At 43.5% G+C, this 23,584-nt stretch overlaps 1 protein-coding gene across 2 annotated transcripts in view; it reads right to left on the bottom strand.

The window, feature by feature from the left end:
• kcnd2 (potassium voltage-gated channel, Shal-related subfamily, member 2) overlaps positions 1 to 22,313 on the bottom strand; it is a 169,951-nt gene extending 147,638 nt beyond the window's left edge. The window contains exons 1-2 of one of the 2 annotated variants that reach the window (XM_072673026.1): positions 21,547 to 22,313; positions 20,026 to 21,230 (exon numbers count right to left, since the gene is read on the bottom strand). In XM_072673026.1, the coding sequence (XP_072529127.1) occupies positions 20,026 to 21,137 (1,112 nt within the window). In that variant the 5' untranslated portion in view covers positions 21,138 to 21,230; positions 21,547 to 22,313. Of the gene's footprint in view, positions 1 to 20,025 lie in introns of both variants that reach the window. The other variant, XM_072673027.1, reaches the window with a different exon arrangement.
• Between the last annotated feature and the right edge of the window lie 1,271 nt (positions 22,314 to 23,584).

Here is a 23,584-nt window from a genome sequence, read left to right as displayed (position 1 = left end):
CCTTTTCTTCCTACATTCACATGGCACCCAGATCCACACGCTTTGTTGTGAAGAGAGCTCCTTTACCCTGTACATACACAAAAACCTACATTCCTCCTCAGGATGACCTCAAGAGATTCTTTTCTCCTGCTCCCTGATGAACATCTTGAGCTGCAGTAAATGACTGAACATGCCATGTTTGGTTCGCCTCAGTGTGACGACTAAAAGCAGTCACTAAGTGTAATGCACCACCAGTGTACAGCCTGCCACCTCCACTCTGCCGTAGCACCCTCACGCCCTACTTCACTAAAAACTGTGTCAGCACCGTTGGTGTGAAGCCATTTGCATGACACTTAACCAGACAGGGCCTGAAAAACTACAAGCAGAGGACACAACTGGAGTTTGTGCACTTAGAAACACGGTTACCTTGAAGTTAAATAACATACAATTCTAAAATAAAATTATTACTCATTATAGTACAATTATTTCTTAAGTGTAGTTAAAGGGCCAGGATGCACTTTACCAAAGAAGTTTGATGCCATGCAGCATGCAGCTCAAACAGCAGGTAATTTTAAATGATGTGGTGCCACACAAATGCACACATTTACATATATCCACCTATGCAGCCTACAGTAAATTTCACAATTAAGTTATAAATAATGTGTGGTGCGAGGGCCCGCCATCCATCTTGTATGCTCAGTGTCCCTTCCTAGAGTTGTATCGCTGTCCAGGGTGCTGAACATACCGCCCAACCATTCAGCACCACTTTTTTGGACAGCACTCTACACTGCATGGCCAAGGAGTGAAACAAATAGAGCACACATGGCCGGGGACTGCGGATGGACACCTGACTTCACTCACTCGCTGCTCAGATGGGGGGCAGTTGGGTGAGTGATTTTATGCCACACTGCTGACGGGTCAGCGCTATTTCATTCTCTCCCCTTTTTTCCGTCTCTCTATCTCAGGAGTTTGAAGTCCGAGCCTAGGCACCTATCCTGTGGGACCCCTCGAAACCCCTTTCATTTAGGTCATTTACATATATCAGTCATAAAATCACAGTAACAAATACAGCCTTTTCATTCTAGGGGTAATAAAGGTTAAAAAATTATGCAAAATAATAATTTTAACTGTTTGTGGTGCAGAATCTTATAAGTACACCACAGCAGGAAAAATGAAGAAAAGTGTTGGATTTAGGTCCTTTAATTAGCCCAGACAAGTTTTTGCAGTCTGGAGTTTGGTTCTTTAGTTTCACCCGTGCTAGAATTGCTTAAGTAGTATCTAACAATGTATGTTACAGACCATTTTCACAAGCACTTGTGTCAAAAACACACTCTGATATGCGCTGCTGGTTTGTTGTAGTCATGTTTAAGGATGGGGATCCCTAGGGAGCAGGAAACTCATTCAAACATGAACTCTAGTGAGGAAAAACTGGTTGCTGTTCTTCACAGAAACAAGCTTGTCTTGTAGATGTTCAGAGTTGGATTGCACAGCTCTGTATGTGATCTGACAGCGGTGCCTAGTTTCTCCTCTAGCTTGCTCAACATCAATGTGACTGACTGAAGCTGCACTTTAGACCTACTCACTGACCTATTGACTGACTCATGAATACATCACAGTATTTTCATACATAGTCAGAACCAACCACCTACATAAGTCTGTTTACACATTATCATGTGTTCTTGGCATCGGATAACGTTCAGATGTGATCAGATTACGAGTGGCTCACTCAAACCACATTCGGAGGTCACATTCGAGATAAACCTCGCCTATATTTAACATGTGATCAGAGGCCTTCAGTATGTGCATGTATTTGTGCCCTCACGCTCATGCTTTTTTTAACTTTAAGATAAGATAAGATAAGATAAGATAAGATAATCCTTTATTAGTCCCACAGTGGGGAAATTCTCAGTGTCACAGCAGAAAGGAATAGCAAGACACTCAGTTACAAATAATGTAGATAAATAATTTACACTATATACACAATATAAATAAGAAGTAAAAAAGTAATAACAATATTATTTACAGATTATTGCAAATGACTCTTACTTGTACATGTGGGAGGGGGGTATTGCACATAGTATTTTTACATTGTAGATGGTAGATGATTATTAGTTTTTTAGTTATTATTAGACAGCATTACAGTGTATTACTTCCCTTGCAGTTTAAATTGTCCTGCGAGAGCTCACGTAAAAACCATCTATTGATTCCCCACCGTTCCTCTAAACTGTTCACTCTCTTGAACAATTTTGATGAGAAACTATCATTTACAGGAAGTAAAACGGAAAGTAAGCATGTGTCAATAATTTTTTTTATGCATGTAAAGTAAAATCGGCTTTTGGATTGGATGTGAAACGCATCTTAATAACAAGTCTAAAAAGAATCTGGTCAAAGTATATCCGGATACTATTTAAATACCAAATGTATATGAACCCCATAACACTCCAAGACATATTACACACTAAAGCATATTATTCAGTAATTACAGGGACGTCTGTGCAGTCAGGTGGGGTTAGTATCTGGTAACAGAAGTGTGTAATAAAACTTTTCGCCCACCGGCAGGCCACTGGCCATTTAAGTAAATAATGGTAGCGATAAACAGGCTCTACATGACATTACTGACCAGCTTTACTTTGTTTGAGACATGTGTGATGATGTAAATATCAGCAGTTGGCAGTTTGCACATTGCCAGCAGGTGGTTTTAAGCTTCCATTGCCTTTCATTGGTACATTGGTAGCACCTTTGTATGGCACCATATATAAAGTTACAAGTTTATTACATTTATTAAGGCTATTTCCAACAAGTGCCCATGGTACAAAAGGCTGCTTTTGTCCATTTCGAAGCCATTTCATCCCTAAGAGGGTTACAACAACTGACACTAGTTGGACTAAGCCTTTCTGGAGCATTTCTATTGGTCCATTCAACATTCAAATATGGCATGTGACAAAACATGGTTCCTGTGTGACAGTGATGCTTTATAAATGTAAATATATACACAAAAATAAATGAAAAGCAATTCTGCGGCAGAAAAGTGTTTTCCTGTCTTTGTCTGTTTCTCTCTCCCTCACACACACATACATACATAAACCTGTATTCTCAATAATGCACTTCCAGTCCCAACAAGTGCATGACTGAAAATAGTTTCCCCACACCTGGTAAGAGGTAAATCGATTTGCAGCTCTTTTTCCTAATTCTGGAGAGAGGAAAAAAAAAGCTAAAATCTTATTTTTCTCCCCACGTAATCCGTAATCTCGCCAACCTGCCTGCAAGGCTGAAGCCAATGGAACAGTGCCTGCCTGCACGTTTGTGAAAATCCTCTGAAGGTGATTTGCCACCTTGCGTACATTGTGTATGTGTATATGGTAATTAGACTACGGGAGCGATCTTCCAGGCGGCAGACGCTATCAAGGCCGGACAGACGGTGAGAGTTTGTTGAATGTCAGACGCGGAAAAGAATGGGGCCCGATGTTTTAAACATGAGGCCGAGGTGCTAGCTGCCCTCCCCAGCCCCTCCGTCAGCCCCACCAGCCATGGACCTGGCTTCTTTCTGCCATCTTCAATTGAACTTATCAGAGATTGAGGAGCACAACCTAAACCAGCCTTTCCTCTCGTCTTTGAAAGACACCACATCCTCGAGGCGCCAAGGGCACCCAGAGATGTAACTCTGAGTGTGTACGTGTTTGCTTAGGTATGTGTGTGTGTGTGTGTGTGTGTGTGATGGGATGACTCAACCAATCCCATTTCCCACGTGTGTCTGTGTGCGGACTGCTCCTGAGTCTGTTTGCGATGACTGGCAGTTCATTTAGCGCATCCACACAGGGTGCTATGACTTTCAGGTGTGCGTGTGTGTGTGTGTGCGTGATTACAGGCTGCCTAACAGAGTGAGAGAGGGCCCGAGAGAGGACAGTCGATGGTAAGTGGATTCCATGTCTTCAGAGGAACATGTTCCAGTGACATATAACACTCTAAATGTCGTCCTTCTCTCTGTCTCTCTCTCTCTCTCTCCATTTCAATCACTCTCCTATTACCTTCCCTCTCTCTGCACTGACCTCTGCTGTCTTCCTCCCACAGCTAACCTCCACTGAAGTCATAACAAAATATCTATTGCAGAAGACATGGTGAACCGCAAATGTCCTGTGAGTCTTAGGACAATATAGAAACACTTCACAGGACATGTAGTGGTGAGTATAGAAGGACTTTACAAATAATGTCCTGTACAGCTATGAAAAATATACACAGACTTCACAAGAAAGTCCTGTTAGTCTATGGAACACACAGACAGCCTTCACAGGAAATGTCCTGTAAGTCTACAGCAAATATAAATAAACTTCACAGGAAAAGTCATGTAAGTCTACAGCAAATTTATATAAACTTAACAGAAAATGTCCTTTAGGTCTATAGAAAATATAGATAGACTTTACCAAAACTGTCCTGTAAGTCTATGGAACATACACACAGCCTTCACAGGAAATACCATGTAAGTTCACAGAAAATACAGAAAACGTCCAGTAAGTCTATGTAACACAAAGACAGCCTTCACAGGAAACGCCCTGTGAGTCTACATTAAATATAGATATACTTCACAGGAAATGTCCTGTAAGTCTACAGCAAATATAGATAAACTTTGCAGGAAATGTCTTGTAAGTCTACAGCAAATATAGATAAACTTCACAGAAAATGTCCTGTAAGTCTACAGCTAAAATAGATAAACTTCGCAGGAAACGCCCTGTGAGTCTACATTAAATATAGATATACTTCACAGGAAATGTCCTGTAAGTCTACAGCAAATATAGATAAACTTTGCAGGAAATGTCTTGTAAGTCTACAGCTAATATATATAAACTTCACAGGAAATGTCCTATAAGTCTACAGCAAATATAGATAAACTTTGCAGGAAACGCCCTGTAGGTCTACATTAAATATAGATATACTTTACAGGAAATGTACTGTAAGTCTACAGCAAATATAGATAAACTTTGCAGAAAAATGTCCTGTAAGTCTATAGTAAATATAAATAATCTTCACAGGAAAAGTCATGTAAGTCTACAGCAAATTTATATAAACTTAACAGAAAATGCCCTCTAGGTCTATAGGAACTATAGATAGACTTCACCAGAAATGTCCTGTAAGTCTAGGAAAAATATACATAGCCATTTACAGAAAATGTCCTGTACGTCTACAACATATATAGACAGCTTTTGTAGGAAATGTCCTGTAAGTCTAAGCAACATATAATCAGCCTTTACAGGACATATCTTGTAGGTATATGGGAAATTATTGGTCATATGGTCATTATCTGCTAGGAATGTAAATGCATGTCCGGACAACTGGCCACTGGCCATTTAACATTCATTTCATGCATGCAGATGAAAGAGCAATCAGTAAAAAAACGTCTGAGGAAAAAGAAATCCTCATTCATGTAAATGAACGTGTGATAAATGTACGCTAGTAAAGGTAAAGGTTCCACTTGCCACCCACACAAGGGCATAAACACTTGCTGCTGTTCTTTCTGGTACTTTGCCAAACAGCTGGGCTTTAAACCTTCACAAAAGCTTTCTTCTGATGCAAGCTTCTGGCAACTGTCCTTGAATTGAATTTAAAAAAGCCAGTTTATCAAATAAATTGACTCTACCACATGGCATTCATTGTCAGATTGCTTGTTGCTAAGCATACTAAGCTAATTGCTAACCGACAACAGCTAGAATCGCTGGACTAGCATGTCACTGGGGTGTTAAGAGTTTGTCTAGGTCACTTCATTTCAGTCTGGAAGCCGCTGTGTTTGCATATGCATGACAAGTAGCATCTGTTTCATAATGATGTGGTCAATAGAGTGAGAAAAACAGTAGTAGGCCCTGAATACGAATTATATTGGGTACAGAATGACATGTTTGATTCATACACCTTACTAAGTTTCTATAAAAAAAATAAAGCAAAAAGAATTAGAAAAAGAGGGGAAACAGAGGAAAATGAGAGAAATCAACCAGGTCTATCAATAAGAAAAGGTATAATAAATATAGCAAAATAGAGAACTTGACATATAGCTTAAAGTCCTGGATCAAATCACAAGGCAGTCCAACACATAATCCTCTGCAGTGTTTTTGTGACTGTGTGTGCCGACCACTGCGAAGGGAAACGTGTAGTGTGCTAGGCCTTATACTTTTAAGGTGGAATAGAACCTTCTCTCTGCGTTTCCTTTCAGAGCAACTCTTCAGATCTAGTAATGGTGCTGTGGTGTGTGTGTGTGGGTGTGTGTGTGTGTTTGTGTGTTTGTGTGTCTTGGTGTTCTGCCTGACTTGCTGTGGTTACAGAAGGCCTTTCCACCGATTCACTCCATTTGAGCTCAAATCACAAAGCCCAACAAACAGGCAGCCGAGCAGATTCACCTTGACAGTAAAAATAAATGGAGGATCTGTTCAACCTGCATCCACACAACTGCGCAAAAGAAACACAGAAGAGAACTGCCATATAACTCCCACAAAACACAAACACCATTACAAATAATACAAAGAGTTTGTGCCACTTCAGCTTTGGGTCAAGACATCAAGCGTGTGGACAGAATTGGGTTTTTTTTATGTCCACATTCTTGTCTGAGAACACCTAGGACAAGATTAGTGTACTAAATAGAGTGCAGGAACACACTCTTTCTCATACACACATATTCATACACCACTTGCCAGTTCATGACATATACCTACTCAAAGGTGGCCATATTACCAGAAGTCTGATGGGTTGAGAACAGTCTGCCAATCATATATATCTAGCTAACAGTGGTCCTGTGGTCAGAAAACATCCACTGATGAAGGGTTATGGGGTTATTATGAGGAAAAAGATGAGCCACAGTCTCTAATTATAGACTAAAATAGAAGTGCTAAAAGGGGTTTCTCGTATTACGCTACAGAAGAACCACTTTTGGATTCCTTAAGAACCCTCTAATGTATAGTTCTTTCATGTATACTTATGTATAGCTCAGAGTGTTCTTTGTAATCATAGTCCCACCACTGGTTCTTTTTTTTGTCAAAAAAATAAACATTGCAATATATTGATGATAATATGATGTTATAAGGCCTAATGCAGAAACTTGTAAATTATCTGGTAACTGTTTGGTTTAGTCCCACAGGGTTCTATTTTAGGTCTATGATGTTAATTATAACAGTAATGTAGTCATGAAAGTAAAGAAGTATGGACTTATATACAAAATCTAAAGGATTAAAGATCCTCCACATAATGTAAAGATTTTTAAATTAAGGTTCTCCAAACCACCAAAATCCCTGACAGATTCCTTCCAACACAGTTTTTTAAATATAATAACCAGAAGTGGTAATTTTGGTATTACCTTCAGTGCACAAGGTGGACCAACAAGGAAGAACGTTCCACTATGCCACTCCAATGGTCATTTCATTGGTGTAATGAAAATCTGACCAACAGAGGTCTTATGGGGGTCCTATAGAACATAGAACATGGCTGGTAAACTGCAGCAACAGATGGTCTACAGTTTGTAGTTGTAAAGCTACAAAGTGCTCCTTCCCATGTGGTAGGTGATACTGATAGACTGGCCAATGAGTGTTGCTACAAGGCAGGTATATCTTATAAACTGGAGCTCAGTGTTCACACTGGGGGTGTGTGGTAGAACAGGCAGCCTGATTTTCAGCTTGTCTTCCTCTTTCTGTTCTCCTGCTGTGGAAGCAGAGCTGTGTGATCTGTCAGTTAGTGACCTGGGGTCTCTGTTTCAAGCCCGTTTCACTGCCTCATATTGAGGCTTAATCAATACATGCCGACCAAAAGCCAATGCAAGACTGACCACACTCATTCCAACTTACGTTAAATACTCTTTATCCTGATTAATAGTGAGTCTCTCTCTCTTCCTCTATCTCCCTTTCTTACTCACTCTCTTTCCTGCCAAATAAAAGCTCCTCTTCCATGTGTATTAGTCTAGTATAGTTTTCTAAACAACCAGACACAGAGTGCACTGACAAAGAAGACAGTATACTTCTGTCTAATAAAGTTCTAAATATGTTCATTGTCTAATTATGTTCACTTACTTGCTCAGATTTAGCATGTAGAGAAGTCTCCACAAGGAAGAGCTGGACTCGAATGGCCATGTCTGGGACAATTATTCGAAAAAAGGTTGGATGACGAAGTGCTGCGTAAAGGCGGCTGGAGGTAAGTTGGAATAGTAAAGCTTCATCACTTCATGCTAGTACAAAATGGGTTAGTATGTTAATATCTTGTGCACTAACCTGCAAACCTACAAACCCAGAGTATTAAGATTAGTATATATTATATGCCTTATAGAATTATTATGTAGTACACAATTGAATGCAGGTAGGCTCAGGGGTGCTAATTAGGTCTAAGAAGGATTCTGAGAATTATCACATTCTAATAAACATGTCTGATATGTCAAATTTCTGTTGTGTGCCTATCTAGACCATGGCCAAATAAGCTCACCCCACCCTGAATTTTAAAAGAGAGCCACAGGGTGTCGGTGCTGTGTGAACTTACTGATTGGTGATGTCACGCTCTGAAAACAGATGGGGGAAAAAAAGGCCATCTTAGCTGCATGTTTAGCGATGTGCCTAGTTCAATATTAGGGGACAAAACACAAATCTAGATTATCCAGTGTACTTATTGTGCCTGAAATTAGTAGAAAACAACCTAAGACCTCTACTTTGTTCTCTAAATGTCCTCATTTGAGCCTCAGTGAGCTGAAATACATAGTCTGTGCCGGTCTCTCATTTCGCCATTCTGTTACTCCCAACACCAGTCGCTCTGCAGAAACGAGTTTTTAGCATCAACAATTGTGTCAGTAGCTAAGCAGTTAGTCAACAGAGCAGCTGCTTATATACTCTGTATATTAATAGGCCAAGCTAGCTAAGCAAAGGTTAGCTTAGCGAGTGGGCTTCAGATGCAAAACTGTGGGGAATTTTAAAATTGTGCACATAGTTTGTCAACCTGTAAGCAATTCTGAACCTTGCATTTTCAGTTAAATGTAGTTTAATGTGGAACCATCTTCGCTATGATCCCCCTACACACAGAGGAAAATACTGTATTCCTTATTAATACTTTGAGATGGTATGAATATATAAAAAAGTGGATAGCGCCCAACTCTACCGCTCTCTCCCTTTCTCTTGCTCTCTCGCTGCCTAATGAAAACCATACACACAAAAGCCAAAATGCATAATCACCTCCTCCTTCCTCTCCATGTGTATTAGTCCAGCTTTTGTAAATGCACTCCTTCCCCCTTTGAATTAAACTCAGCAAATTATTAAACCCTCTTCAAGACAGACAGCTTAAATTTCCTGCTTTTTAACCTCCTTCCATCATCTTTTCTCCCTCTCTCTCTCTCTCTCTCACTTTAATGTTTTTTTTTTTTTTTACTTTTTCATGTTTTTTTGTCATGCTCTCTCTCTCTCCTCTTTCTCTCTCTCTCGCTCATTACTTATATCCTCCTTGCTTCTCTAGGTGCCATCATTAGACATTCTGTTTAAAATAATTTCTTAACTGGGTGGTGAAAGAGGGGGAGGGCGAGACAGAGTGTGTGTGTGTATGTGTATGTGTGTGTGTATATGTGTGCCGTATGCAGTCAAATGCATTAATTCAGTTAGGCCCAAAGTCCAGAATGCCCACGCAAGAAGAGATTGAACACACACATACACACACACAGAGACACATGTGCACACACACAAAGAGAAAAGCCAATGGAGATGGCTAATATAAAGAGCCCACAGTGCTAATTACGTGGAAATCAAATCAGTCATGACCTGCAGGAGATGGACTTTCTCCCTGACTAATGACCAGACAGAGGAAGCGTGAGAGAAAGAGAGAGAGAGAGAGAGGGAGAGAGAGAAAGAGAGAAGTATAGATAGATTCAAGACTTCTACAGATAAAGCGTGCCAGATGCATCAGTATGAGAAGAAAGAGATGGCGAGGAACGCTGTGGTTGATATGAAGCTGTGAATAAACATTTCTTGGAGGCCAAGTTCTTTGTCGAGGAACATGCATGTCAGAGGACAGCGAACGTTTCAAGAAATTCAAATTGTGTGGCTCGTGTGGCTTTATCCCAAAGTCTGCATAGACCATTCTTGGCTGCAGAGCACTGAGAGCGTCCAGATTTGCATATCAGTGGGTTAAATTCCGATCAATAGAACGACTTCTCTCTGGCCAGTCCGTCTCCACCACCAAGGGCAACGCTGGACCACCCTTAACCCATCTGTGACCCAAAGCAAAACTCGAACCTGTTTCTGCAGACCAGGTAGATCCATCTGTGAGCCTTGTCTTCTTGTTATGGTGACATATGGTCACACTTCAGCACTCTTCTTTCGCTACTGTCCCATCCCAGAGCACTCTACTCTGTTCTCTATGTCATCGGCACATGTTCCCAACCAACCAATCATGGACAGTTCAGTTGCTCTAGGTCACATGAGTACTCTCATCTGTTGGGTTTCTTTAGGTCTTTATAAAATGGGGTGGTCATAGTTTGCAGGGTCTGGGAGGGGGCTGGATTCCTGTTATCTGATACAGTTCAGTGCTTTTTTGGCTCAAGCATACCTGAGCTCGCCCCTGCTGCCCACCACTGGAATAAAGGCTTACCTTTGTCACATTTGTACTTTGTAGCAAAGTATCGCCAACCCCACCAGCTGCATATGAGTAGGTGGGTACATATTGCAATAGTTTTTGTCCTGCTATATGTATTGTGATATTAAATAATAGAGGGATTTTCATCAGATTTCACCAGAATCAATGATGCAACATGACATGATATTAATAATGTACCCAGTGTATCCAAGATTGGAGTAAAATGAATGATACTGGGCAGATAGAATCTGCCTTCGGTAGATATGTCATGGAAAAAAGAAGAATTCAGATGCTTTTTTGCTTTTGTATCAAGCAGCAAAAACATTGTAGCATAACATGTTTGATGTTGCATCTAAAATTGCACATCCTGCGATGTGACTATTGTGCATTTGCACATATATTGTACAGCCCTAATACCAAGTATTCTATTCTGTTGGTTCTCTTCTCTTTCTGACCTTCTTTCCTGTTTACCGTTTCTCAGTTTTTGGATTTCCCTACTGGCTTTGTCTACCAGTTAGTTTTGCTTTTGGTTTTGACCCTCGGCTGTTTAAACACACCTCTCCCATTTCACCCATGACGATGCCTTTGCGATTCATAGTTTTGACCTGGGCAAGTGTGTTCATGGCTTTTCTGGATTGCCTAACTTCACCTTTTTTTTATTTCTGTGAACCTCTAGTTACGTTGACTAACATTACAAATGCAGTATTAACCCAGTATATTTATACATTAGCATTATAAACACAGTAGCCTGCAGCCATGTCTTATATGGTGCTGAAATGATTGGCACTATTGGTAGATTTTGATCCTACGTCGCTCAAAAAAATTAACAGTGTTAGACGGCTACAGTTGTATTTTTTCTCATCTACAGCAGGTGGATGAAAATCTCCAGCAGGTGGAAGGGCATTTGGCTGCAAAATCCATAAACTGCAGAATGATCATCCAAACAGTGTTTAATGTACAGACACCGTGGGCTTCTATAAACATATCTGTTTAGTGCAGCTTTTCATTACTTTACTCTAATTATATCCTGTTTAATGTAATTCCTTTCATTAAAAATTGGCTGCCTCTGCGCCTTGTTTAAAACTTCCCACATTGTTTCAAAATTGCATTAACTATTGTAAGGATTTAAAATCTGACCTGTGGGGCCTGTTTCCAAGAAGCAGATTCAGCTTATTCTTGGACTGAATTCAGAGCTGGATTACTGCACTGGTTTGGACTAAGCTCAGGGCACCAACAAACCAACATAGAGAAAGTAGTTTAACAGTACTTTTGTATATGTAAGTTGGAAAACAGCTCATTTTGATTGTCTGTGACTGTGACAACCATGAAAATATCTACATATAAACACATACAGATTTGATTGATTGATTTACAGCGTTTAACCAAATTTATATCAAAGTGATAACTGGTCATTTGGAATAATTGGTCATACAGAATAGGTTGGCTCAGTTTTGTCAATGGTGGACCAGAAGTTGTCTGGTGTCTCAATCATCCCTCATGTCTGTGCTTCCTTCTTGCTCTCTTTTTCAGGCTAGGCTGTTACAGCAAGGCCTGCAAGGGTCACTGTTCGCACTCTATTTACTCTTATGTATTGTGTCCCGTCACCTGAAACGGAATTTGCCGGACAGACCTGCCCTCCTGTCTGGTTTGATGCTGAGGTAAGATCGATGCTGGTTGGGGGCCCCTGCTGCCTGCCCTATAGACTGACCTCCTGCCAACTGCTTGTGCCATTCACCCTCCTGCTGAGCCACAAAAACTCACCAACATAACCCGCATCTGGCTTGCTCACTGGGGGGTGGGCTTGGACCCAGATCTCTGTAAAGCTGATCTGTGACAATGCCCCTGACTTGACTTGATGCGGAGTGTTATTAGTGCAGCCTGTCGCAGAGGGTTATAGAAGCGAACAGTGTGGGAAAAAAAACGGATTACTGTTGTTCTGTTTCTGACTTTCTGGAAACAAATGTACCATTACAGTCTTGCCAAGGATCCACGCACCCGACAGAAGTTTATTTTTCCTGACCTCACAGAGGATATCAGTCTGAGCTTAACAGTTTGTTCCGTACATTTCATCCCAGAGTGATTTTTGAACAAGGCTCAATACAGGACAGCCGCATCTCTAACAAAAGCAGCCTGTTTATTTCTCAGAGAAAAAAAAGAGAGGTTGGAAAAAATGGCCATGCAAAAATGAATTATTGATGAATATGCTTATGTGGCTATTTCTGGTACATAAAATATTTTTTAAATGTGCATTTCAGATGGAAAAATGTAAAATACAAGACAAATGTACTAATTTGTCCCTTAATTTGACCTGGAATGGTCAATGCGATGAGGATGAAGGACTAAGAGAACTTTTCATTTCTTTGACTAAAGCATGCAGCGGTGTGGCTCATTTGAGCCTGCCTTTTTTAACTTTACACATGCTTAAGTCATTTTAAAGGATAAGGGAAAGAGAGATAGAAAGAGAGATGTGGAGAGAGAGTGAGAGAGAGAGAGAGAGACAGAGAGAAAGGAGTCCAATTAGCCTCTCGGTGTGGGATGATGGTGAGGGAGTGATACGGATGGATGAAGGCTCCTGCAGTCACACAGGAGCGCCACAGGGGTTATTCCACATGACAAAGAGACTTTAATTACTTCATTATGTGCCCTTTGTGTCACCGCGGCTGAGCTAATGCACCAACCATTCAGATGTAACCCTGAACTCATCTACTCCCACGAGAGATGACAGACGTTGGCTATATATTGCATTCATGAAGCGCGAGCACTCTCTTTCCAACTCACTTTAAAGCATTGTATCAAAGCTGAGCAATGCAGAAATGAGAGCATTAGGAGCAAGGACCATGATTAATTCACAAGACACACACATAGACTTGTATTAATGATAAAATCTGCTTTTAATAGAATGGTGTTTTTTTTAGTTCACTACTTTGCTCTTTGGTATTGTAATTTGTGCTTTTCTCTTTTTGCAGGTTACAGATGGTGCCAGAGGGGTGACTCGACTCAAAATGACTTTTCTCTTTCTGTTTCTGCTGTTTTCTTATGTTATGTGTACAGAGCATGATGTGTTTCCATGTAAAGCCGGACCTAGAGAACGTCTTGAGCGTACAGCATGTGCATGGGTCAGTTGTTTTAGTCTGGCTAAGGTCTAAACCATGTGGCCCCAGGTTGATGTTTTGGCTGGACTATTCAAGCTATAACACCTGCTACAAAACCACCTGCCTAATATTGTGTAGGTCCCCCTTGTGACTCACAAACAGCTCTGACTCATCAAAGGCATCCACACAACTCCATCATGCCTCTGAAGGTGTCCTGTGGTATCTGGCACAGAGACGTTAGCAGCAGATTCCTGGTAGTTGTGAGGTGGAGCTTCCATGGATCGCATCAGTAACACTCAGGTTGCTATGACGCTGTTGTCGGTTCAACGGTTCAAAGTTGTTCCTCCTTGGACCATTTTTGGTAGGTACTGACCACTGCATACCAGAAAAGACCCGCCTGGAGATGCTCTGACCCAGTCGTCTAGCCATTACAATTTGCTGCCTAATATGTACATCCCACACCTTGACAGCTGCCATTGCAATGAGATAGAATCAATGTTGTTCACTTCATCTGTCAGTGGTTCTAATGTTACGGCTGATGTAATGGCTGGTGTAAACTCTTACATCGGCCCACAACTCGACATTTTGTGGCTTTTTTGTTTTCGTGTTTCCATGCACTCCTACGCGTGTCGCATCAGAGAAACCACTTTCAGAGGCCAGGAGAAGAGAGAACAACTGGTAATGGGTCTGTCACTCATAACATGCCTCAACATTAGTCACAAAAGATGAAAGGGTCGCATTCATGTTAAATATGTTGTCAGAAATAGATAATATTGCACACTTAAATAAATGTCAGGGGGTGTTTCACATCATAAAGCCAGACCATGCTAGCATACAAGTAAACAGACCTATAAACAGACCAGTGTTTTACGCAGCTCTTGTAAATGTCTTGGCCAGGTCCGGTTTACACAGCCTAAGAACTTAGTTGGGCTATTGTGTGCATGTAAATGTAGTTATTGATCACAAACTGCTTGTCTAATCTCCCATTTAGAAAGCGTGAAATGGTTCAGTGCGGCCAGCTTTACCCGCTGCCCACATTGTCTGAACAAAAGTCTGCAAGAAGGTACAGGGCTTGAACTAAGGATCTGCTAATTAGGTCTGTTTAAATTCCTAATTGTGCAAGTTCCTGCAGAAAGAGGCATTCAGCCACGGCTTGTTTCAGCATGTGTGCATGGAGCATTGAAGAGGAGGTCATCAATAATACAGCTAGCATTATTGCGTTTCTAAAAACAACCCGTTGCCACACGTGCCTTCTGATCAGAGCTGTGCTAATGAGGGTAACCCCACACCAGAGCAGCCGGGCAGACACTCAAATGAACCCTTTTCACGTCTCGGCCTATTTCCGAGACCCTTACAACTTTTCTGACACAGTAACCCCTGACTTCTTGCCCTGTACCTCTTGGGAACCACTCACCTGTCTTTGAACCAGACAAGCATGTCCTGCCAAAACCTTCTGCTCTCCCTTGTCGGGGACAAGCAGAGGGCCAAAACGTATTGCTATCAGGAGTATTACATTCATTCCTAATCGCTGACTGCAGCCAGGGACACGACCATATAATCTACAAAATCCCCAGATTGTTACCTCAAGCCAGATTGTGATGAAGAGCTGGCCTGAGAACCGGTTGACCTAAGATGACCCAGTGAAAGGTAGTTATTAAGGGTCGGATGAACTCTTCACTTTAGTCCATTATGCCCTTTATAGCTCCTTCTATAGTCTACCTTCATTATGTCGCTTTATGAACCCTGCAGGAGAAGGGCAGTAAAAGACTATGAGGAGAGACAGATAATGAAAGAGAGAGAGAGAGAGAGAGAGAGAGAAAAGAGAGAGACAGAATGTGATGCCTCTCAGGGAACGGTTGATAGGTATAGGACAAAATCAAATGGCATTTAATTTAAAACACATATTCACTGCACCCGATGCACTTACACTTTAACGCACGGTTCACTTTAACCTTTCTTTCTCCATATCGCTCCCTCTCTCTCTCTCTCTCGCTGTTCCACTCTCTCTCGTCTGCACGTCTTTAACTCTGACAGCTGCTCGCTTAATAGATGCCGTTTGACAGTGAATAAGCCAATTAAAATGCTGCTGATTTAATTGAGCTGGGCTGAGTTGGCCGGGTCCAGAAATGAGTCCATTAGGAAGCACTGGGCCCAGCGCGGGACACGCAGGCTATGGTTCCAAGTTACCCACCCCCAACTTAAAGCATTTCCATTTGAGTAACGAAACAACTCAGCAGGCTGAGCTCTAAATCCAGACAGCAGGAAGGTCAGCCCTGAACACGTTTTAGAGTCAATGTGAGTCAGATGTCAAAACATATTTTTCGTCCTTGACATGACGGGAAACTTAATATTTGGATATTCAGGTAGGAATTATTTATGTGAGGGACATATCCAATATATCCATCGGGATTTGATCGGAATGTAAAAAGTGGGCATTGCAAAACAAGCACAGATTCAGAGCTGGATGCCAGCTGGAGGCCTCCTTCAACACACCCGGCGTCCGCATTGGAGCAGGAGAAATAAAAACCTGGTACTAATGGTGGAGATGAAGAGGTCATTTCCCTGCCGTTGGTACATGGTGATCAAAGAATTAGGCTGCATTCAGAGGTGTGCAAAAGTCACGCACACTTCAATCAATAGTATACTCATATGATATTAACATGTTATACATGTACAGCTTAAATCGCAGAGCTAAAACTATTAATATATATAATTATATGTAAAAATAATTAAATACGGAGATATCACTGCGTTTGACTTCGCTACAGTGTCATGCATCCCATATGAACTATTCGAACAGAAACAGCCTGGAATGAGATTTTAGAATTGAGGAGCCTCAAAATTGGCTTAAAATAATGGTCATGATGGTCAAGCTACAGCATTCTGGTGAGATTCAGTGTGTTAGCTATCTCGTACAAGCTATGGCTGTGGATACATTTTTTTGGACAGGCTCAGATAAAGGCCTCACTTTATCTAGATAGTGGATGACAAAGCGGACCAGCAGCTAGCTGGTGGGGACATCCATAACACTTGGAGAGAACAAGGTTTGGGTGCCTTACTAAACTGGCCCACAGGACAGTGAACACTGCACTGTATCTCTGTTTCATCAACAGATCATTTTTACAGCGCTCAAGAGCTCAAGATCTCAGAAACCTCCAGCCTCAAGCTACAGGTTAAACACACAATAATAAGCTATACAATTACAAATAAAGTTACAAATAAGTTCCTAAATAGTCTTTGGTTTGACAAATGATTCAAGGGGAAAGAAATAAGTTCTTTAAAGCAGTCGTCTCAAACCGAAAATTTGAACCACCTTGGGGAGCCCTGAATCTTTAGAAAATCTAAAGCCACTCTTCTTTCAAAGAAGAAAGTAGCCCCCAAGGCCACCAAGAAAGTTCACATTTTTGCTCCATCCCCATGTATTGCGAGAAAGATTGGAATAAAAATGTGGACCATCTTGGGGGGCCCAGAGGACCACTGTGAGAACCACTGCTTAAATGAACCATCCTTTGCAAAGGTCTACAGGGAATCAAAAGTGTCAAAAGCAGTTCTTCTTCCTTTCTGCTAATCATCAGAGTCAATGCTAATTTTTGAGCCAGTGCTTTGGTGAAAAGCAGCAACTGCAGTACATACTGATATATTCCAAATTGGCCGAAATCATAAAAGCACTATGTTTGCAACCACAGTGATAATCAAGTAATCCCATCCTCTCTCAGCCTATTTACTAACCAAATGTCATGTTTCTCCACTTCTGCTCTACTCCGCTTAATGAAACCACTGGGTACCATTGCACATCATCCAGACTAGAAGGCTGAGTCATAGTTTTATCTGCTCTAACCGCCTACACAAGCCCCTCCCTCCCAAACCACCCATCCATCCCTGTCACCCTACCCACACAGCTGGCTAAACGCAACATTAAAAAGTGAAATGGAGATTTAGAGAGGTCTCTCAGGACCAGGGGAGGGCAAAGGCGCTTAGTAATGGCAGCCCTGGCCACTTGCTGAGGTTCCGTGTGTCATCGTAAGGAGGGATAGGATTAGATCCGAAAGCCCGCACGCTGCGCTGTGGCATAATGGATTACCACTGAGAAGAGGACACTGAGGGTCTGCTGTATTACCATTAAGGATGCTACGCTTTTCAACAGCTCAGATCACATTCTCTTTTAAGCGGCCTACGAGCGTCAATCTGTAAACAGAGCCGAGGCATGAGAAATGAGGAGGGGGAGTACACTGCCATGAAGAATAAGTCATGTCATTGCTTGTTTTCAAACAGTGAAGGCAACGTCTGTGAGCTTAAAAATAAGCATTCAGTGAAACATAAAAAAAAACACCTCCAGGCGTCTAGTCTGGTAATTTTCCCCTTCAAGAACTCGTCTCTGAACCAGGTGCTTGTTCAGCTGAGCCGCTCTGATTTAGCAGGTCAGATTTGTGTTGTAGCATCAGCCTATATGTCTTACTCTTACAAATACAATGTTCTTTACAGCAATGACATACAGAACAATGTTTGGCTCTCTAAGGAACCTGTCAGTGGATGGCCCCTTAAAGAACCCTTCTTCTAAAGAAGTTGCACCAGTTTGTAAACCAATTTAGAGCTTAAAGAACCTCCTTATAATGTAACGATTTCATATTGGCCACAGAACCTTAAACCATACGTCAAGGACACTGATTTTTAAGAGTGCTTCTTCTGTCTCCAGTGTGAGCACTGGGGAAGTTTGAAAGGAGGGAATCGCACTTAATGCTTAGGAGGAGTGGAGGAGAGATGAAAGGAGGGGTTGCAGCTCTGAGGCCTTGCAGCTGTGGGACTGTTTAGAAGACACAGTTCATTACCAGCCAGCCCTTATGAGTCAGCTCCTCTTCCCAGGGTGAAGACCGAAGCACATGCAGGCTCCCACCATTAGCTCAGTTCTGAGTGTTGGACCCTGACTGACGTTACTCAATTTGACAAGCAAGAAGTTCTTAATGCAAACTGGACACAATGAGATGCAGCAATCTTTTTCTTGCACTCCATCGCTCATTTTCGAAGTCTCACAGCCTCAGCTTCTGTTTCTTTTCCCCTTCATTTCTGACACTCAAGGCTTAACCAACATAATTTCTTCCTAAAAAAACAATTACCATTACTATAAGTATACTGGTCTCTAAATGGTTCTTGACATGGATGCATGGAACCAGATAAAAGTTCTCAGTTTGTATGTGGAGGTTCTTTAAACTGCAAAAACCTTCACACTCACATCTCTCAAAAGTAGTTTCTCAAAAAATCATCCATTTGAAGACTCCAAATGTGGTTCTTCTATGGGATCACTTCAAGAGGGCAGAACAATGGGACAATCAGTATGGCACCAAGACCCATAAAAGGTGGACATGGGGTAGGACAAGCGCAGCCTGCGTATCGCTATAGCTGAATCCGTAAAATCTTCTCAAACGTCCCTCTGCGGACTTAAAAGGCAAAGGCTTTAAATGAGAATTACAGCCCACTGACCCATTCTGCGTAGTCTATCAGCTCAATCTGGGCGTGCTGCCATTCACAGTTCCGTGTTATGACAGAAACTGCACCGCACTTCAAAAGCAGGCTGATCAAAGCGGCAGTTGTGTGCTGGAGCGCACGGCTCCGTTATTGCCCTGGAGTGTGACTCACTCCCCATGTGTGGGCCTGGCAGCATCCATCTCCCGAACAGCCGACCGGAGCCGCGGGGCAGAGCAGCATGCGGGCAGCCGCTTCAGCACCACGGAGAGTGCCCGGCCGCGCAGGTGGGAGGCACGGAGAAGCGCACTGAGCCAGGGAGCAAGCCAATTAATGAATGGGAAAACACATCAATAGGGGATGTATTACTGTAATCGCCTCGGATGCTCCGTCTCGTAATAGCTGCGCCGGCGGTCTTCCTCTTGGCTCTCTGACAATATGGGACTTGCAATTGCACAACTGCTACAACTGCCACAGGATAAAGCCACTACTGGAGACAAGAGCATCTGTTGGTGAATGATATGGAAGGGCAGATGCAATGTGGGGACCAACTTTGAGGGGAACAGATGTCTCCAGAATGATAGAATGCATATAAAACGCATACAGTGTGGGGACATTTGTCTGGTGCTCACTTGTACAAGACACAACATTATGCAGCTATTAACGTGTGTGTGTGTGTATGTGTGTGTGTGTGTAAAGTGTTTCTTTTAATGAGCTTCCCCTGCCCTTAACACATTACTCGAAACTAGCGCATAATAACTGTGGACCATTTCATCCCCCTCAGGCTGTGCTGCTCTGCCAGTCGCGTGGAGTGTTTCCTTGATTTAAAAACACTAAGAAACAGACCACCGCTCATCTGCATTCACACACACCAACATACACACATACTCTCGCAAGCTTCCCACCCCAGAACCCCCTCATCACCTACCCCAGCGTAGTCATGGTGACGATGGTGTACCAGAAGGCAGCAGGGATGCTGGTGAACTTGCTCGAGTTGGAGCCTTTCTCGGCATAGAACATGACGGTAGCAAAGATGATGATGGCCATGGTGAGGGAGAAGAGGAGGAAACCCAGCTCGGATGCACAGCTCTTCAGCGTGTAGCCCAGGATGCGCAGGCCCGCCGAGTGGCGCGAGAACTTGAAGATGCGGAAGACCCGGAAGACTCGCAGTGTGACAAAGGCGCCGCTCACATCCTCGTTGTCCGTCATGACCAGGCCAATGTAGTAGGGCATGATGGCCACCACGTCGATGATACTCATCACACTCTTCACGAACTTGTAGCGACTGGGCGCGGCAATAAGACGCAGCAGGTACTCCACGGTAAAGATCATGACACATGCAGTGTCCAGGCAGAAGAAAGCCAGGGCATATCGCTCGCCACATGAAATCTCCTTGACCCGGTTAAGCGACGTGCCACACGGCACCGTCTCCACCACGTTGGCCATGACGGACACAGCAATGAAGAAGCCCGTGACGTAGTAGAAGACCAGGGCCATGGTGCTGGTGTGCGGGTTCTCGAAGGCACGCCACATGGACTGACGAACGGTCATGTCCGGCAGGGTCATGTCATTGCCGTTCTCGTTGTCCTCGTCATCCTGGATGCGCTCTGCATTCTCCCGGCGCCGGTCCTTGTACTCTTCGTAGCAGCAGTCGCCAATGATCTCAGGGATGATGCCAAAAAACGCCAGCTCCTCGTCATAGGCTGAGATGCACTCGTGGCGCGGATAGTGTAGTTTGCCCGTGCGGTAGAAGTTGAGGATGTGGCGGAAGATGTCCGGGTCACGGTCAAAGAAGTACTCGTTGGTCTCCTCGTGGTAGAAGAAGTCGCGTTCCGTGCTGCCCAGCAAGGTGTCGGGATACCTCTCCAGGGTGTTCCGCCATGTCTGGAACCTGGTGCCACTCACATTCAGAATGATGAGGCCGTCCTGGCTGCGGCGCTTGTCGTGCGGTGGTGGGGGCATGGGTGCGCTGGCCACGGGCATCCAGCCTATGGCAGCAGCACGCGCGAAGGGCAGCCATGCCGCAACTCCGGCAGCCATGGTGAGCTCCTGGGGGCAAGCTGGTCCGGCTCAGACAGACTTGAGATTCACTCCTTGCTGCACTCACAGGTCCGCCACGAAGGCAAGGCACATCTGGAGACCAAACAGATTAAGGACTAGTCACTAGGATCCACTGCAGGCTCAGAGTAGGCTTTTGCTTTTGCTTTTGCAAGCAGTGTAAGATACACGCATGCTCTGTGCTGGAACGACCGGCAGTCTAAAACATAGTCAGACTCAGAAATTAGAAACTGAAGAAAGTAAAAAAAAGCGATACTATCACAGACTGGAAGGAAAGGAGGATTCCCCTCCGTGCGTAAAAGGAACGTTTCTCCCAGTCAGCAATAAAGGGCTCAGGAGAAATCATACGCGCATGCACGTTTCCTGACTGGGTTCAGCACGTTCAACTTACCTCCACATAAATCCACTCTTGCTGTGAAATAAAAAAGCCCAAAGCAGTTGTCATGAATCACAGTCCTCTCTTTCTCCTGAAACTAAACAGACTAAGCGTTGAAAGCAAAAAAAAAAAAAAAAAAAAAAAAGTGTCCCAAATGTTCTCCCGCGCTCGTCGGAAGGGACGCAGCAACAAGTTCAGCACTCAGGTAGTTTGTGGAGGCGGTTTGGGCGCAGCGCACGGTCGCAGTCAGCCAAGGGCACTTCAGAAGACGCAGCAGCAGCCTCTGCGTTTTATAGTCAAACTCTTCTGCAAAGCCTCACAGTGGTCCATTCATACGACAGCGAAAGAGAAAGCCCCCTCTGACCAGCGCGCGTGTGTGTGTCAGAGCGTGGAAAGAGAAATCCAGCCTGCTTCTCCGTATCCGTTACCACTCGCTTCTACTCAGTTCGAACCGTCAGGAAACACACAACAATGCTGGCGCGCGAGGAAAAGGCAGAAAAGCAGCACCGGACCTGGCTGTGTTACCAGCTATCCAACGAACGCACGCGCCGCCGAAGTTGCTCCGTCCGCCTCCTCTCTCCGAGCCAGACGCGGAGAAATGTGCCCGTGCGGGGAAGAGAGAGAGAGAGCGAGAGAGAGAGAGAGAGCTCCTGTCCGAGGTGTGTCACGTGCTCAAGGAATCGACGAAACCAAGCCCCCCTCAGGAACCGGCAGCGTGGTCGTGGTCTCTTACGCTACGGGGAACGTGCGCTACGGTGCGACAAAAAAAAGCGCGAGAACCCCCCCACACACTGCACCACGCGCAAAAGTAGTGACTTACACGCTGTCCGCTGAAGCGAAGCTCGCGCGGTAAATGCACGCTTCAAAAGTAAGGGAGGCGTCGTAGTAATGCGTGATCTAAGCTGAAAGGCTATTGAGGAGCGCAGGATGGGGCGGGGGTGGGGGGTCGTGGGGGGCTTGGGGGAGGGTGATTCCTGCGCTTCTCGCGGCTAATGCGCGCGCAGATGCGATGCCGCTAGATGGAGACAGGTTTCAATGCCTCGTGTACCGGGAGCCTCAAGCTGTGCGCGAGAGAGTTCGTTCAGTTGCTGAGGTGTCCTCGAGATTTAGGTGTAAACGCACGAGCACGGGGAAGGAACAGAACATTCTGAGGTCAGGCATTAAGTCTAGGGGAGGGGAGTCCTGGGGTCGTGCATTACAAGTGAATTGGAAAGGGGCTGCTATTGCGAATCATATGGCAGTTCAAATGGTAAAGGGTCTTCATGAGCATTAATCATATTTTCATAGTAAAGGAGGGGATGAGGGTCTTTACTGTAAGTACAGTCAGGTGTGTACCTACATGGTATGTATTGTATCTACACTATAAGTCCAAATGTTTGTAAACACTTATAAATTCTAAGAAATGCATACAGCTACTCTACAGATGTTCAAATGCACATATACACACAGCTTGTCTAGTCCTTGCAGAGAAGGATTGCCATTTGAAGAAGGTCCTCTGGAGCAGATAAACGTGAACCTATTGGCACCATGCCTAAAGCCCTCCAGCATTGAGCTGTGGAGCAGCACTGGTACTGTATTCTCTGGAATGATGGTGCTCCATCCAATACTTCTGGGATGAGGGTGAGGTGGTGATCATCCAACATCCTGACCTCACTAAAGCTGAATGCAATCAAATTCTCCCAGCCAGAGGGCACTGCCATGGATTTTGGGCCCCATAAAAAGATATTACACTGGGTCATACAGCTCTAACAATTCTGCCAAATGACTTGTCAGTCACAGGCCCTTTAAATCGTCCTCCACCACCCCACCTTATGGCACCCCAGCTCCTACAAATACTGCAAAATCTAGTAGAAAGCCTTTCCTGGACCGTAAAGACAGTTACTCCAACAAATGCAGGGTAAACACTACATTTTACCATATTGATTTCAGAAAAATCAATGAATGAGCAGGTGTCCCAATACATTTGTCCATATAGTGTATCTTAAGAAGGATCATTGCTTTGCTATCAACTAACTGAACATTTTTTTTATTTTTTACATGTGGTGTCTCACTA

The sequence above is a fragment of the Salminus brasiliensis genome, chromosome 2 (genome assembly GCF_030463535.1).
Source record: "Salminus brasiliensis chromosome 2, fSalBra1.hap2, whole genome shotgun sequence".
NCBI lineage: Eukaryota > Metazoa > Chordata > Actinopteri > Characiformes > Bryconidae > Salminus > Salminus brasiliensis.
This window is presented reverse-complemented; position numbering and strand designations above follow the sequence as displayed.